The following is an 18,231-nucleotide window of genomic DNA, read 5'->3' on the forward strand; positions in this document are numbered from 1 at the left end:
TTCTTCTACAAATTCATCACTTAAAACCTCAGGTGCCTGGACCAGTTAGTACTTCAGCAGGGGGCATTACTTCATTTCCAGTCCTTTCCCTCTTTAAGAAAAGTCAAATTAACAACAACAGAACGTAAGATAAGACTTTCTCTTTTTTAACCTGAAAGAGCAGCGCATTCTTTATAGCAGTAATCCCTTCTTGCGCCAATGATAAAGATGGCAAAAGTGACATATTTGTGTATTTTCCTATGATGGCAAAGGTAGAATTACAATAATAAAATACTAAAACCATTTTAACTTCCTTACAATAGCTAGAATATATAAAAAAATCAAATCCTCTAGACTGTACGCTTCTTGACAGCAAGGGGACATGTCTGATAATAATAATAATTATGGTATTTGATAAGTGCGAACTAAGTGCCAGCACTGGGGTAGATACAAGGTAATTAGGTTGGACACACATTGGACACACGTTGGTCTCACAGTCTTAACTCCCATTTTATAGATGAGGTAACTGAGGCAAAGGGATGTGAAGTGACTTGCCCAACGTCACACAACAGACAAATGGAAGAGCAGGGATTAGAACCCAAGTCCTTCTTACTCTCAGGTTCATGCTCTATCCACTAAGCCATTTTGTTTCCCTGCAGAGTCTACCAACTCTGCTATATTGTACTCTCCCAAGTGTGTAGTACAATGTTCTGTACACAGCAAACAATGAATGCCATTGTCTGGCTGATATCGAAAATCAATCACTTAAAAAAAGCATAGTTCACTAAATAAACCTGTGAACGCCTCAAATCCCATAAGAACAAAAAAGAAAGAGGACAGAGAGGCAATGAACAAACCCATAAATATAGATATTCGGAATTGAGCTTGGTATGACTCATGTGTGCTTCTTTTTCATTGCATTTGTTAAGCACTTACTAGGTGGAGAAGCAGCACGGTTTAGTGGCAAGAGCTCGGGTTGGGAGTCAGAGGACATGGGTTCTAATCCCACCTCTGCCATTTGTCTGCTGTGTGACCTTGGGCAAGCCACTTAACTTCTCTGTGCCTCAGTTACCTCTTCTGTAAAATGGGGTTAAGGCTGTGAGCCCCACGTGGGGCAACCTGATTACCTTGTATCTACCCCAGTGCTTAGAACAGTGCTTGGCACATAGTAAGTGATTAACAAATAGCATAATAATAATTATTATTATTACTAAGCGCTGGGGTAGATATAATCTAATTGTAGATAGACACAATCCATGTTTCACATGGGGCTCACAGCCTTAATCCCCATTTTACAGATGAGGTACTTGAGGAACAGAGAAATTAAGTGACTTGTCAAAGGTCACACAGCAGTCAAGCGGCCAGAATGCTCAACAACTATGGTGGTATTGAGCACTACTGATATTAGGCATTGTGCCAAGCACTTGGGAGCGTACAGCAGTAGCAAGACATATGTTTCCTGCACGCAAAGCAGCATGGCTTAGCAGAAAGAGGACAGGCTTGGGAGTCAGAGGTCGTGGGTTCTAATCCCGGCTCCGCCGCTTGTCAGCTGTATGACTTTGAGCAAGTCACTTAACTTCTCTGTGCCTCAGTTATCTGTAAAATGGGGTTCAGACTGTAAGCCCCACGTGTGACAACCTGATTACCTTGAATCTACCCCAGTGCTTAGAACAGCGCTTGGCACATAGTATGCGCTAACAAATACCATAATTATCACTATTATTACTATTATTATTATAATTGATTCAGGACAACAGATAAATATTATGGATAAAAATAAACATATGGCCACGTGTGCTGCAGAGATAATCAGAGAACTTCAGTGCCAGCAGTCTGAGGGATGTGATCAAGGCCTGAATACGTGGTCCCTGGGCATGAAGGAATATTACAGAAAAGAGAAGAAAGCCCCAGACACTGACATCCCTATCAATTTGACTTACTTTAGAGAAGCGAAGGACGGTACTGCGCTAATCATGCCAGTCTCTGCCATTTCTATAGCATGTTTGATTTCTAGCTTTTTGTACAGGGAAACAATGCTGGATTTGGGTTGGTTTTCTCGAATCAGAAGCCTCCGCAGATATTTATCATCAAACTTTTTAAACCTGAAAAGAAACATAGATCTAATTAGTAGTCCCAAGGATCAATAATAACAGATCTGGCTAAATGTAACAAATACATTCGTGAATACATATAAAATTATGACATTTATTCGTTCAATCACATTTACTGAGCACTTACAATCCAAGCACTTATCCTATCACCACCTTGACTGCATCTGCCTCTTCAACGACCTTCCAGCCTCCTGTCTCACCCAATCCAATCCATACTTCACTCTGCTGCATAGATCATTTATCAACCAAAGTGTTCAGTCCATGTCTTCCCACTCTTCAAGAACCTCCAAAGGCTGGCCATCCACCACCATATCAAACAAAAACTCCTTTCCATTGGCTTTTAAAGCTTTAAGCACTCAATCAGCTTGCCCCAACCTATGTCACCTCACTAATCTCCTACTACAGCCCAGCCTACACAAACCACTCCTCTAGCATCATCTTACTCACTGTGCCCCGATCTCATCTATCTCCCTGCCAACCCCTTTCCCATGTCCTCCTCCTGGCCTGGAATCCCTCCTCCTCCATATATGCCAGATTCATTCACTCGCATTTATTGAGTGCTGACTGTGTGCAGAGCTCTGAACTAAGCACTTGGAAAGTACAATTCAGCAATGAGGACAGATAAACAACGGGCTTACAGATCCGAGCATTATTAAGGTCACATCTTCTCCAAGAGGACTTCACCAATTAGGCCCTCTTCTCCCTGGCTCACTTTTCCACGTGAATCGTTGATGCGCTTGGATCTGTGACCTTTGGATAGTTGATATTCACCCCACCCTGAAACTTGCAGAATTTATGCACGTATTTTTCAATTATATGTTATAGATTACTTATTTATTCATACTAATGTCTGCCTCCCCCTCTAGACTGTAAGCTTGTTTATGGGCATGGAACGTGTCTGCTTATTCTATTGTATTATACTCTCCTGCGCACTCAGTACAGTGCTCTGCACATAGTAAATACTCAATAAATTGATTCATTGATTAAGAAAATGGAGTTTCTTACTAGAGGAAAATGTGTAAGTTCAAAATACCAGTTGGGTGTCTGCTTATTCTATTGCATTATTCTCTTCTGAGCACTTAGTACAGTGCTCTGCACATAGTAAGTGCTCAATAAATATGATTAAGAAAATGGAGTTTCTTACCAGAGGAAAATGTGTAAGTTCAAAATACCAGTTGGTTTAAGAAGGGGTGGGATAAATTCTTGAATTATACATCCACAGTGAGGGGGGTGAAATATGTAGAGGGGAAGGACGAGGTTGCATGTTTTCTAACAAGCAGCAAGGCACAGTGGAAAGAGCATGGGTCTGGAGTTCAGAGGATCTGGGTTCTAATCCTGACACTGCTCATTGTCTGCAATGTGACAATGTGGTAAAGTCACTTCCCTTCTCTGTTCTTTAGCTACCTCTTCTATAAAATGAGGATGGAGACTGTGAGCCCCAAGTGGGACCTTGATTTTTCCGAATGTGAATAGCCTGTATCTATCCCAGCTCTTAGTACAATACCCGGCACATAAAATTTAACAAATGTCTTTTTTTTTTTAAAAAAAAAAGCAGGACATTCATTCATTCATTCAATCATATTTATTGAGCGCTTATTGTGTGCAGAGCACTGTACTAAATGCTTGGGAAGTACATGTTGGCAACATATAGAGACGGTCCCTACCCAACAGTGGGCTCACAGTCTAGAAGGGGGAGACAGAGAACAAAACATATTAACAAAATAAAATGAAAAGAATAAATATGTACAAATAAAATAGAGTAATAAATACGTACAAACATATATACATATATACAGGTGCTGTGGGGAGGGGAAGGAGGTAAGGCGGGGGGATGGGGAAGGGGAGGAGGGGGAGAGGAAGGAGGGGGCTCAGTCTGGGAAGGCCTCCTGGAGGAGGTGAGCTCTCAGTAGGGCTTTGAAGGGAGGAAGAGAGTTAGCTTGGTGGATGTGTGGAGGGAGGGCATTCCAGGCCAAGGGGATGACGTGGGCCAGGGGTCGACGGCGGGACAGGCGAGAACGAGGTACGGTGAGGAGATTAGTGGCAGAGGAGTGGAGGGTACAGGCTGGGCTGTAGAAGGAGAGAAGGGAGGTGAGGTAGGAGGGGGCGAGGTGATGGACAGCCTTGAAGCTGAGGGTGAGGAGTTTTTGCCTCATGAAAGAGTTTCTCCAAAAGGATAGAGTCTCTCCAGGTGTCCTGGTGCCAGTGAAATGGCAGAATATAGCTCAGTATTGATATTGCTCCTGTTCTTAAGCACGGAAAGTTGACCAGCAGGCTCCAGGAAACACAACCTCAGGAATGACACCCAGGATTCTCGATTCAATTCTGTGGAATTTAGCCCACAGTCCTTTCTAAACACTCTAAATGTTCTAAGGCATAAGTGTCTGCTCCAAGCCCATTGTGTAATCATAGATTATTTCAGAAGCTGCTTAGAAGGTGGCAGCATTTTCTGTTCTTTCTGCTCTCTGTTTTATTGACATATTTGCTCCAAATAAAGTGTCATTAGCACTTGTTGGCCCACGATGTGAGGCTGGACATGGACTGCCTCATTACAGTGCAACTTTTAGGGAGTAGGTCAATCAATCAATAATATTTATTGAGCATTTATTGTGTACAAATCACTGTAGTAAGTGCTTAGGAGAGTTCAATGTAATAGAGTTGGTAGATACGATCCTTGCCCTCAAGGAGTTTACGCTCTAGTGAAAAAGAAAGACATTAAAATAAATTACAATTTGGGGAAGTAGCAGAGTATAAGGAAAGGTATATAAGTGATGCGGGGCTGGGGATTCTGATAGGCAGAGAGCAGGCAATCTCTAATCACAACTCCTTTGGGATTTCCAGATCCCTTGAAAATTCTGACCAACAGCTGGACTATGTCCAATACCTGAACAAGATGAAAGGCTTTCAAGCTAAGAGAAAGTCAGTTCTTCTCGTTCCTATTAACTGCTTCCCAAACCTCATGATATCACAAGACTCTTCAGCTGTTGGGAAGAGAATTCTCTGGGCTCCACTGTTATAGTACAGGTTCCCTGAATATTGAGAATATACTGAGCTCCCACTTTACCTTCAATCAGGGCCATATTCTGAGCCCACAGTAGAGACTGTTATAATAAAGTCCTTTCAAAACTATGAATAACTGGGGATCTAAGACACAGTCCCCTACAATCCTGTCACTTTTGGTTCACTACATCTCTAAAATCCACATTTTCCTCTCCATCGAAAACACTACCACACTAATCCAAAAACTTACCATAGCTCGCCTTGACTACTGTATCAGTCTCCATGCTGACCTATCTGTGTCCTCTCTCTTCCCACTCCACTCATTCTGCTGGCCAGATCATTTTTCTGAAATTCCATGTCTCCCCATTCTTCAAGAACTACCAGTGGCTGCCCATTCACCTCCTCATCAAACAGAAATGCCATACCATGGACTTTACTGCTCTCCCCCTCCTACCTTAACTCACTCATTTCCTACTCCAATCCAACCCACATGCTTCACTCCTCTAACACCAACTTACTCAATGTACCTTGATCTCATCTGTCTCGTTGCAGACCCCTTGTCCACATCCTCCCTTTCCTCTGGAACACCCTCCCCCTTCACATCCAACAGATGACCACTCTCCTTATTAAAGTGAGATGCTGCCTGGATTATCTTTGTGCAGAAACGCTCTTGGCATGTTACTCCCCTCCTCAAAAATCTCCAGTGGCTGCCTGTCAACCTACAAATCAAGCAAAAACTCCTCACTCTCAGCTTCAAGGCTGTCCATCACCTCGCCTCCTCCTACCTCATCTCCCTTCTCTCCTTCTACAGCCCAGCCCGCACCCTCCGCTCCTCTGCCACAAACCTCCTCACTGTACCTCATTCTCGCCTGTCCCACCATCGAACCCCAGCCCACATCCTTCCCCTTGCCTGGAATGCCCTCCCTCCACACATCCGCCAAGCTAGCTCTCTTCCTCCCTTCAAAGCCTTACTGAGAACTCACCTCCTCCAGGAGGCCTTCCCAGATTGAGCCTCCTTTTTCCTCTCCTCTTCCCCATTCCCCACCTCTGCCCTACCTCTTTCCCCTCCCCACAGAACCTGTATATATTTGTACAGATTTATTACACTATTTTACTTGTACATATTTAATATTCTATTTATTTTGTTAATGATGTGCATATTGCTTTAATTCTATTTGTTCTGACGATTGTGACACCTGTCTACATGTATTGTTTTGTTGTCTGTCTCCCCTTTCTAGACCGTGAGCCCACTGTTGGGTCCGGGACTGTCTCTGTATGTTGCCGACTTGTACTTCCCAAGTGCTTAGTACAGTATGTGCACAAAGCAAGCGCTCAATAAATACGATTGAATGAATGAATTAATTAATTAATTAAAATCACAGCTCCTCCAAGACACCCACCAACTATGCTCTCATTTCTACTACTCTCTTTCCTCTGCATAACTTATGCACTTGGATCTGTACCCCTTAAGCACTTGCTATTCACCCCAACCTCAGCCCACAGCACTTTCACACATGTACTCTCCCTAGCACTTAGTATAGGGCTCTGCACATTGTAAATGCTCAAAAAATACCACTGATGGCGATGACGATATCCATCAGTAATTTATTTTAATGTCTGTTTCCCCCTCTAGACTGTAAGCTCCTTTGGACAGTGAACATGTCTTCCAACTCTGTTATACTGTATTCTCCTAAGTACTTAGTACATTGCTTTGCACACAGTAAGTGCTCAATAAGTACCACTGACTGCTTTCAACCATCACGCTACTACAGTCCTTGATGAAGGTAGCCCTGATGTATTCCAAAGAATTCTATTTATTGCAGTCAGTTGGGGATAAGAGGTTATATTTGAAGTACAGTGACTTCTTTGTGATCATCAGCCATGCCCCTTTTTGGTTCCCAACTGTCTGTGCTGTGTGCCAGGAGAGGTAAATATCTGGTTAAGCAGGTATTTGGGGTTTTTTTCTGGTGAGATTTGTGAGACTGGATGTATTGTCTAGTGTCAAGTGTAACTTGCATCCTGTATTTAATACTTTAATTAGCTACACCAATTAAATCTTCCTTTCCTTGGGCCTGACTCTTGGCTTAATCTAAGACCTTTAATGCCATAGATTTCTTCCTATATGTCACGTCTAGCTACTTTCAGGAAAGGGCTAGCAAAGCTTGGATTCTAAATGAAACCCACTTTTACCTGGATTAGGGTGGTAATTAGAAATGTGGCTTCTTCCTAATCCATAATTTACCCACCCCCTCTTCCCTCCAGGAAAGAAGGAAAGACTCAGACACCACGGTTACCTAAAGTGCTAATGCAGAGACCCTTTATTGGGAACCTCAAGGAAATTTAGATTCTGCCCCAGAAATCAAGCATAATTATGGGAGAATAATTTGCTCCCTAAACTAAGAGTGCTACAAAGCACAACCCACTGGATCAGGCAGGGAAGGACTAAAATCTATCTTTATCTGAATTTGCTGAATTTGTGATTCAGATCATAAAGTCAACCCACCACCTGCCTTAATAGTTCACTATATATTTTTACTTTTTTTCTCAAAAGTAGAAATAAACAAGGAGAGAAATAATCCTTGAGGAGAAATTATGGATTTATTTTATTTGCTATTTTTTCATTATACCCTCCTGTCCCTAAGCCAAACAACACAAAATTATTTCCTTGTTTGCTGCTCTTCTTGCTGCCTTTGAGAAATGATGGGTCCACCCTCTTTGGGCACTGCTGACAGTCTTTACAGGGGTGAAGAGTACGTGTTATAAAAAATATAATAAATTGTCCAGCAGGAGAGTAAAAATGTTCACCACTCTGGGAGAAATTACTTCTCTCCCTCTTACTTTCTACATTAATGCTTCCAAGATGTGTGCTAGAGAATATCAATATATTGTGGGAAGTTTCTGGGGATGCCCCAGAATCTTAACACACTACATAATTTCACCATGTCTACATGGATGCGCTCCTGTGCTTGGCAGCAGCCCTAACTCATGCCTGGTGAAGTAAACAATTGTGTCCAAACTGGAGGACCCCAAGTTAGAAAAGACTGTATGAAGTCATGTAAAAATGGTGGAAGGAAGCAAGAAGGGAGAGAGAGGAAGAGAGAGAGAGAGAGAGAGAGAGAGAGAGAGAGAGAGAGAGAGAGACACGGAGAGAGTTTTTCACTAGTATTTCAGCTGAACTATTTTGAGGGTGAACCTAAGTCCATGATCCCCAATATAATGTTTTCATCAAGCACTCTTACTTGTCTCTCCAAAAGTTGTGACCCCAATGTCCACACACATCTTCAATTCCAGTCTTCACATGATCAAAAAACTGAAGGACAAAATACAAGTTGATTACTAATCTTAGTGGTCTTCTGCACTACTGGTTTATAACATCTGGACACTAAAACTACTGAAAATGTATTATGTTGAAAGAACGAATGAATGAATGTTGAAAGAATGAATGCTGAATGAATGAATGCTGAGGTTAAGGTTCAAGTACATTTGGTCAGGAACATAGACCTAGTACATTCAGTACTGAATTGTAGCCAATATTAAGTAAAATATTGAATGTACTCTTAAAAACCACAAGGAATCAGGCTAAGCTCGCTTGGTCATCGCCTTGGCATAGACAAATTCAGACATGCTTTCTCTCCTCCCCACAAAGTATTCAGACTATCATTTTGGAGTAGCTTCTGTGGAATTTCCCCAACTTCACTTCCTTTCACCCACACTTCACATGCCCGCATTTTTCCTCAGCACGAAAGCAGCAAAGTGTGCAGGTGAGTACTCAGTTTCCTTCCTCCCTTATTTTGCCTGTTCAAATTAACCAATTTATTTTCCATTTCTTTCCTTCAATGTCATCACTGAAGTTAAACACACCCGACAATGTATTTCTTCACTGACTGCTGGCTGCTTTTTATTTGATCTCTTAACATCCAGGAACTCCACCAATGGACGAATAGTGATTCCCTGCACAGGAAAACAACAGAGAGAGATCACTGCTTTATGAAAAACCATTTCAACTATTACCTTTATTTGGTGGTTATATCATGAAAGTATCCTCAAAGACTTCAAAGCAGAAGATTATTACAGTATTCTCCCAAAATGTCTAGTACAGAGCTCAAATAAGATTATTAGTGATGATGGTGAGGAAGACGGGTTAGTGTGTGTGTGACTGAATGGAGATTCGTCAGTCTTGACACACTGTGTACACAAAAAGTCTGTGTCTTGAGAGACAAGGAGGCAAAGGAGAAAATTGTCAGGTGCTGAAGTCCCAACAACCTGTCTCTCTCCACTTCAGTCTATACTACACTCTGCTGCCCAAATTAAGTTTCTACAGAAACGTTCTGGGCATGTCACCCACCTCCTCAAAAATTCTCCAGTGGTTGCCTATCAAACTCTGTATCAAGCAAAAAGTCCTCACTATTGGCTTCAAAGCTCTCCATCACCTTGCCCCTTCTTATCTCACCTTCCTTCTCTCCCTCTACATACCAGCCCACACACTCCACTCCTCTGGTGCTAACTTTCTCACTGTGCCTCACCTGTTCTCACCTGTCCTCACCTGTCCCGCAGTCGACCCCTGGCCCACATCCTACCTCTGGCCTGGAATGCCCTCCCTCCTCAAATCTGCCAATCACACTTCCCCCCTTCAAAGCCCTACTGAAGACTCACCTCCTCCAGGAGACCTTCCCAGATTAAGTCCCCATTTTCCTCTGCTCTCCCACTCCTCTCCATTGCCCCAACTCCTTTTGCTCTACCTGCCCCCGACAGCACTTGTGTACGCATTAACATATTTATTATTATATTTATTTATATTAGTAATGTATATATAAGTATATATAATCCTATTTATTTATATTGATGCTATTGATTCCTGTTTACTTGTTTTGATGCCTGTCTCCCCACTTCTATACCTGGAGCCCGTTATGGGCAGGAATTGTCTCTATTTGTTGCTGAATTGTACTTTCCAAGCACTCAGTACAATGCTCTGCACACAGTAAGCGCTCAATAAATATGACTGAATGAATGATTGAGACTGTGGATCCCTCATTGGCCTTTTCAGCCACACATGTATTCATAATTAAATTTCCCCATACCTGCCATATTATCTTTGAATACAAATCAATCAATTATTGGTATTTCTTGAGTGCTTATTGTGTGCAGAACACGGTACTAAGCTACCGGGAGAGCGCAATACAACAGAGTGGGTAGACACGTTCTCTGGCACAAGGAGCTAACAGTTCAAAGGGGAAGACAGATGTTAAAATATATTTGATTGTGAGCCTCATGAGGTACAGGGACTGTACTCAACCTGATTAACTAATATCTGCCCCAGCATTTATAACAGTGCTTGACTGTTACTTACTAGTAAGAACTTAACAAATATAATAACGAAGATCAGTGAGTAGCAGTTTGGATAGTGAGGAAAGGGTGAATTTTAGGATGTTATGAAGGTAATTCTGACAGGATATGGTGAGAAAATGAATAAATGGGTTGAATGAGAGAGATTAATCAAGGATAATGCCAAAGTTACAGGCTTGTGAGACAATGAGGGTAACAGTGTTATCTATAGTGATGGAAAAGTGTGGGGTACCAAGGACCGGATCTGGGTGGGAAGATAGGGAGTTCTGTTTGGAACAATGTTAAGTTTGAGGTGTCAGTGGGTCATCCAGGAAGAGATATCTGGGAGGCAGGAGGAAATGCAAGACTGCAGAGAAGGAGAGAGGTCATGGCTGTAGAGGGGGATTTGAGAATCATCTGTGTAGAGACAGTAGTTGAAATCATGGGAAAGATTGAGCTCTACAAGGGAGTGGGTGTAGATGGAGAATAGACGGGGACCCAGAACTGAGCCTTTAGATGTATCCCCAATGTTACAGGGAAATAGGTAAAGAAGGATCCTGCAAAGGAGACTGTGAAGGAACAGTCAGAGAGATAGGGGGAAAACCAGGAGAGAACAGTGTCAGTGAAGCCAAGGTTGCATAATATTTCAGAAGGGGGTGTTCCACAGTTTTAACAGCCAAGAGGTCAAAGAGGATTAAGATGGAGCAGAGGCTGCTGGATCTGACAAGAAGGAGGTCATTGGTGACCTTAAAGAGGGCAGATTATATTCGTGTATATATATATATATATATAGTTTGATGTTCAAAGTCCTTAGTACCATTTTCTCTTTTGCCTTCTTGCCTCTCGTTCCTTACAAAAAAAGGAGACACTCCATTCTTGATAGCACTGAGCTATGCTGGTCTATCTTTAGCAGTCAAATCCCAGTTTTCAGGTACAATGCAGCATTGTCTGACACTTTTTTTTATTTCCTTAAAACATCCCCTCTGTCCTCCTTGTTGGTTCCACAATTTCAGCTGCCCGTACAGCAGCTTTTGGATAGCTATCATTCATTCTCCTTCTACCCGGAATAGTTGCTCTGAGGTGAACACAGCTTCAAGCTAAGGAACTGACTTCATCATTCCTGATCCCATCTTACCATCTGATGTTGAGTTGAGCCCATAAATGAAGCTAAACTGAGGTGTATGGAAGTTAAGTGACTTACCCAAGGTCACACATCAGACAAGTGGAGGACCTGATATTAGAAGCCAGGTCCAATGACTTCCATTACCATGCTCTTTCCACTAGACATACTGCTTCGCCACCATTTCCTTCACTTAGTGCTCCTCTCCCTAAGGACATTCCTACTCTCCTTTGGCCTGTTCCATCCCTTCCTCCAATTCATTCAATTGTATTTATTGAGTGCTTAATGTGTGTAGAGCACTGTGCAAAGCACTTGGAACAGATGGAGACAATCCCTACCCAACAATGGGCTCCTCAACTCCCATCACCTCTTTTCCCTCCTCCCTTGCCTAGTGACTACTTAAACTGAAGGCTAGTTAAAATAGCAGAAATGACAACAGTGAAATTATTTAAAGACACATGTTATAAGGCCTGGGAGGTGACACAAATTGGTCTCTTCAATTTATAGAATAAAAAAAAAAATGATGTGACTGCTCTGTGACTGTGGGCAAGTCACTTAACTTCTCTGTACCTCAGTTCCCTCATCTGAAAAATGGGGATTAAGATTGTGAACCGTATATGGGACATGGTCTGTGTCCAACCTGATTACTTTGTAACTACCCCGTTCTTAGAACAGCTCCTGGCATATAGTAAGCACTTTCAAAATACCATAAAAAAGTCCAGAATCACATCAACTACCAGAAAGAGATATAAGTCCCTTGAATTTCATACCAAGCTCTCCACTAAATCATGTCTTTATAAAAGCTACCATTTCATAATAATATTCTGAAAATATGTTTTGTAATCACTATAATTTTACTACCATGATTATATTTATCTCAGATAGCATTACTGTTACATGTAAAATGCTTTCCCCAAACTGATTACAACAAAACACTTTTGGATTGAGGACAAAGGGTTTGTTTTCTCTTTCTAGACTAGCTGCTCACTGCATTTTGTACATTTATGCTCTCAAAGGTACAAAAGACCCAGCCTATCACTGAATAAAATACATTAATATGAAGCAGCCTCGTTTAAAAAGCATGGCCCTGGGAATCAGAGAACCTGAGTTCTACTTCTAACTCTGTCAGTTTCCTACTGTGTGACCTAGGGCAAGTACCTTAACTTCTCTGTGCCTCAGTTGCCTCATCTGCAAAATGGGGATGAAATACCTGTTCTCCCTCCTACTGAGACTGTGATTTCCATATGGGGTAGGGACTGTGACCAACTGGATTAACTTGTACCTATCCAGTGCTTAGAAGAGTGTTTGGTGCATTGTAAGTGCTTAACAAATACCATTTTTAAAATAGGTCATGTTTCACTGTGATAAAGGAATGATACAGCAAAGATATTCAGTCATTTTGGTACCTAGCACTAAGAGAACATATATACAAAGGACAGAAAATATAAAAAGATTAGTCTTCAAATATTGCATGAGCATAACTGCTTTTGGACACAATTATTTCAGATGATAGTAATAATAAGAATAATGACGGTATTTGTTAAGGGCTTACTATGTGCCAGGCACTGTTCTAAGTGCTGAGGTAGATACAAGATAATCTGGTTGGACACAGTCCCTGTCCCAAACAGGGCTCACAGTCTTAATCCCCATTTCACAGGTGAGGGAACTGAGGTCCAGAAAAGTGAAGTGACTTGCCCAAGGTCACACAGCAGACAAGTGGCGGAGCCGGTATTAGAACCCACAACCTTCTGACTCCCAGGACTGTGCTCTATCCACTATGCCATGCTGCTTCCCTGATATCAAGGGGGATGTATACTAGGTCTTCAGGACTATCCAAAGGATATTAAATCCCTTGCAGAACTATGGAAATGGGAAATGATTGCTGCTCTTCAGATCAGCTCTGAATTTGAAGGAATTGCAAATGAGCACATTCTTAAAGGCAATTAGGATTTGATTTCCTACTTCAAAGGTCTATGTTGCTGCTAATCTAAGGATTCCAGAGAGTCAAGGAACTTGATACTAGTGAAGTACGGGCCAAACTTGATTTATTTTCCGAGCCTTATGTCAACGGTTCTCGCTCCCTATTATCAGTAGTAAACCACATGTACAAGGGATTTTCCCAGCTTTCAAAGCCTTATTGAAGGCTTCCTGAAGCCCTTTTCCTTCAAGAAGCCTTCCCTGACTAAGCGCTCCCCTCCTCTTCTCCCACTCCCTTCTCCATCGCCCTGACTTGCTCCCTTTATTCATACCCCTTCCCAGCCCCACAGCACTTATGTATATAGTATATATTTATTTATGTATATTAATGGCTGTCTCCCCCTCTAGACTGTGAGCCCAATATGGGAAGGGAATGTGCCTGTTTATTGTTGAATTGTACTCTGCCAAGTGCTTAGTATGGTGCTTTGCACACAGTAAGAGCTCAATAATGCAACTGAATGAAGGGATTCCTTATCCTTGATAATCTTTATTGCAAATCCAAAACTGTTTACAAATGTGAGAAGAAAAATGCCTGGGAGAGAGGAGAGCTACTTGTTTGGGTGAAAGCTAAAAGGAGTCGTTTGTCCAGGAACAGGTCCTGTTACCACACAGAGGATAAAAATCTATGGAGTTATCATTTCAAGTCTATTTGAAACCCATTAAGTATTTCCTGGCAGACTGCCTACCCTGGACCTCTCCGTTATGTATGCAGTATGTCTTCTAGAAGATTACTTCGAGAGGTTCAGCAAAAATGTCTATAAATAGCCCCGATGCCTCTTTCCTTTGGTGGGGAGGAAAGAGAGAAAGCAAGGGAGGGAGAGGGGAAGAAAGGGAAGGAAGGAGGGAAGTAAGGAATAATGCCCCCGCCTTGTTATACCCAGGTACCTCTACTAGGTGACAGCCATGCCCCTGATACTATTGAGAGCATGTAATGGGTAAAGGCAATCAGAGCAGCATGACAATTCTTCCACCAATCCACCAAACACTTCTGTACTGAGGAGGACAATAGGTCCCTCTTCCAGGCACTGCATGGCCAGCAAGAGGGCATTGTTGGCTACTGAGATAGATTTTTTCCTCCTAGGTTGTCACAAAGAAACAGCGACTAGACTTCACAACCACTTCTATCCCCATGAACTCCATGCCCTCCTTGGACTAGTGGATAGAGCACAGGACTGGGATTAGGAGATCTGGCATCTGACTCCACCACTTGACCGCTGTGTGATCCTGGGCAAGTCATCTAACTTCTCTGTCCTTCAGATTCCTCATTTGTAAAATGGGGATTCAGAACCTGTTCTCCCTCTCCCTAAATTAGGAATCTGATCTGAGTATCTGATGAGCCTGTACCCTTAGCACACTGCTTGGCCCATAGTAATCATTCAACAAATACCACTGGAGGATACAGTGATAACAATAATGATAATAATGGCATTTGTTAAGCACTAACTTTGTGTCAAGCACTGTTCTAAGCACTGGGGTAGATTAATAAATTAATCAGGTCAGATACGCAATCCCTGTCTCACATAGGGCTCAACATTTTATTTTATTTTTACAGCCTTTTTAAGCACTTACTCTGTGTAACACTTACTATATGTAATGCACTGCTCTAAGTGCTGAAGTAGATACAAGTTTTTCAGGTCAGAAACAGTCCCTGCCTCACTCTTGGCTCCTAGTCTAAATAGGAGGGCAATCAACTCCTAATTCATATAAGCCTAATCCAAATACTCTAGTAATATTTCCCCTATAATACACAGGACTCTCTCCATCCCTGTTCACTTCAATAACATCCTTTGGACCGAGATCTCAACCAGTGTTCTGAATGTCGTAATTCAGAACCACCATTGGGAAGTCACTTTTTTCATCTACTTCCTCAGCACTGGGGTCCCCAAGTTGGGTTGATGCCTACCATCCTACTCTCAACCTGTACAACGTCATTCATTACGAAAGGCTTCTAAGGTGCTTGGGCCTAGTTCCCCTCCTGTAGTAAAATGGCCAAAGGCAGCTTCCCAAAGCAACACCCCCTCACCTCATCCCAGTGACCTGATAAAAGTCACCCAGGTCCCCTGGTGATCCTGGGGTAAGGGAAAGGGGGAAGAAGGGGAGGGAGATGTCTAACTGGAAGGGAAGGTTAGGCTAGCCATCACAATACTCCCCCTTCTAGACTGTGAGCCCGCTGTTGGGTAGGAACCGTCTCTATATGTTGCCAATTTGTACTTCCCAAGCATTTAGTACAGTGCTCTGCACACAGTAAGCGCTCAATAAATACGATTGAATGAATGAATGAATACTATTAACTAATAATTAATAATACTCGTGGCATTTACTAAATGCTTACTATGGGCCAAGCACTTACGAGGCGTGGGTGTAAATACAAGTCAATCACGTCAGACCACGGAAATATTTTCACCCTGAAAATAAGTCATTTGTGTTTAAAAATAGAAAAAAGGTCCACAGATTATGGCATGAGGCAGGGAGAAATCTAAAAGTCCCTAAGGAAGGGTCCAGAACACAAATGGTATTTCGGGCTCGGGCTACTAAGTGAAAACGATACCTGTCCATTTTCCATCTAAGGAATGGCTGTTCAGACACTTTGAAGCAACATTGCATCAAAGTCCATGTCATGAGAACCAAATCAAATCATTCTGCTTTGTACAGGTTGCAGTGAAAATTTCACTGGACCGTTTTGTTTTAAAAATAAACAGTCAGAAATTCTCTGGACAGAGGCCTCTAACATTGGAAGGTGTCCCTAGAATTAGCCCTCCAAATCACTCCATGTTAGCATTAGGTCTCTGAGGTCCAATATTAACTATACAGTCAACCAGACTATCGTCCAGGGCAAATATGGGAGGATTTTAACCATCATCATCACCACCATCACGAACAATAACACTAATTGGATAAAAGATACATCCCTCTAACCTCAAGGACCTTTCAAGTAGCCATATGTGGGTAAATAAGCCAACACTCATTACCCTCTCTCATCACTAAGTCTCCACAACCTACACAGCACACACTGCATTACAGCAGCAGAGAGAAATGAAATGAGAAAAGATTAGAAATAATCATTCAATTTTCTCTGTCTGCTGCTAAGGCCTCTGAGTCACATTGTTTTAAATGGTGATTTCGTTGGTGAGGTGAAATATCCAGGTTAGGAGTCTTCTACCCCACAATTAGTCACCACCAACAAACACCTGAGAATGAAACACTGTTTGGCCATTAGACTAATAGACTAATAGACTAATCTATAGTCTAATTGGAATTAGACTATTAGTGAATTAGAATTAGTCTAATTAGCAACTGTATGGTTGCTGTGGGCAGAGAACATGTCTACCACCTCGGTTACATTGTGCATAATGGCTCCTCTGCCCTCCACCCCAATGAAAGGTTTGTTGTTGTTTTTTTAAAATAGCACATAATAAACTATCTGGTGTCCTCAGAAAGAGACTCATTAGAGTGGACCAGTATATCTTGTTCACTTGGTGAGCGGAAGGACTGTGCTTACCTGAATGAAGACCGTAAAGAATATCACTACAATAGCAGCTGTAATGAATAACTTTTTCCGGGGGAAGACTGTTGCCGGAAGCAGAAACACCAGAGAAAAACAGATGGCTCCTCTGAGTCCTCCATAAGCAATAATGAACTGATCCTTGAATGTCAGAGGGATGGTTCGAAAACAGTTAATCACCCTTGTCAAGATAAAGACACCTGAAAAAGGGCACAAAATCAAGGAAAAATTTACAAATACAGCCTAAGGCAATGAAACAGAAGTGTCTGGAGTCATTACAGGGACCCATGTCTAATTCTCACTTGTGTATTCTTTTCCAGTGACTTAGTACAGTTTTCTGCACCCAGAAAGTGCTTAACAAATACTATTAAGATTACTACTATTGCAACATACTCTCTTAACAAACTCAAATGCCACTGAGATCCAATTACGGAAAAAAGAAATGACATATTTTACAACATAGAGGTCCCTTCTTCATTACTAATTCTTGTCCTGTTGTTTCCATCACGATCAAGAAATGTTAAAAAAATGAAGACTCTCACTATTATTAAAAATCAGTGTGGGATGCTAGAGCCAAGTTGACTAAGAGGAATAGAAAAAACATTTTTTAAGCATTCATTCATTCAATCGTATTTATTGAGCGCTTACTGTGTGCAGAGCACTGTACTAAGCACTTGGGAAGTACAAGTTGGCAACATATAGAGACAGTCCCTACCCAACAGTGGGCTCACTGTCTAGAATTGTTCAATGGCATCTTTTTCAAAAAGATGTGAGCTGGCTTTTTAAAATTTCATGAATGTATTCTCGTAATGAGGGGGATGCTTATGTACTTCATCACTAATCAATCAATCGTATTTATTGAGCGCTTACTGTGTGCAGAGCACTGTACTAAGCGCTTGGGGAGTACAAGTTGGCAACATATAGAGACCGTCCCTACCCAACAGTGGGCTCACAGTCTAAAAGGGGGAGACAGAGAACAAAACCAAACATACTAACAAAATAAAATAAATAGAATAGATATGTACAAGTAAAATAAATAGAGTAATAAATATGTACAAACATATATACATATATACAGGTGCTGTGGGGAAGGGAAGGAGGTAGGATGGGGGGATGGAGAGGGGGACGAGGGGGAGAGGAAGGAAGGGGCTCAGTCTGGGAAGGCCTCCTGGAGGAGGTGAGCTCTCAGTAGGTCCTTGAAGGGAGGAAGAGAGCCAGCTTGG

General features: G+C 42.0%; 1 protein-coding gene across 1 annotated transcript in view; it reads right to left on the minus strand.

Annotated features, from left to right (window-relative positions):
* The window catches only part of SLC9A2 (solute carrier family 9 member A2), a 120,097-nt gene that overhangs the window by 16,558 nt on the left and 85,308 nt on the right, over positions 1–18,231 (minus strand). The window contains exons 5-8 of the mRNA XM_038762826.1: positions 17,006–17,208; positions 8,949–9,038; positions 8,327–8,397; positions 1,920–2,081 (exon numbers count right to left, since the gene is read on the minus strand). Coding sequence (XP_038618754.1) covers positions 1,920–2,081; positions 8,327–8,397; positions 8,949–9,038; positions 17,006–17,208 — 526 coding nt within the window. The remainder of the gene's footprint in view (positions 1–1,919; positions 2,082–8,326; positions 8,398–8,948; positions 9,039–17,005; positions 17,209–18,231) is intronic.

This window comes from Tachyglossus aculeatus, chromosome 2 (assembly GCF_015852505.1).
Source record: "Tachyglossus aculeatus isolate mTacAcu1 chromosome 2, mTacAcu1.pri, whole genome shotgun sequence".
Taxonomy (NCBI): Eukaryota; Metazoa; Chordata; class Mammalia; order Monotremata; family Tachyglossidae; genus Tachyglossus; species Tachyglossus aculeatus.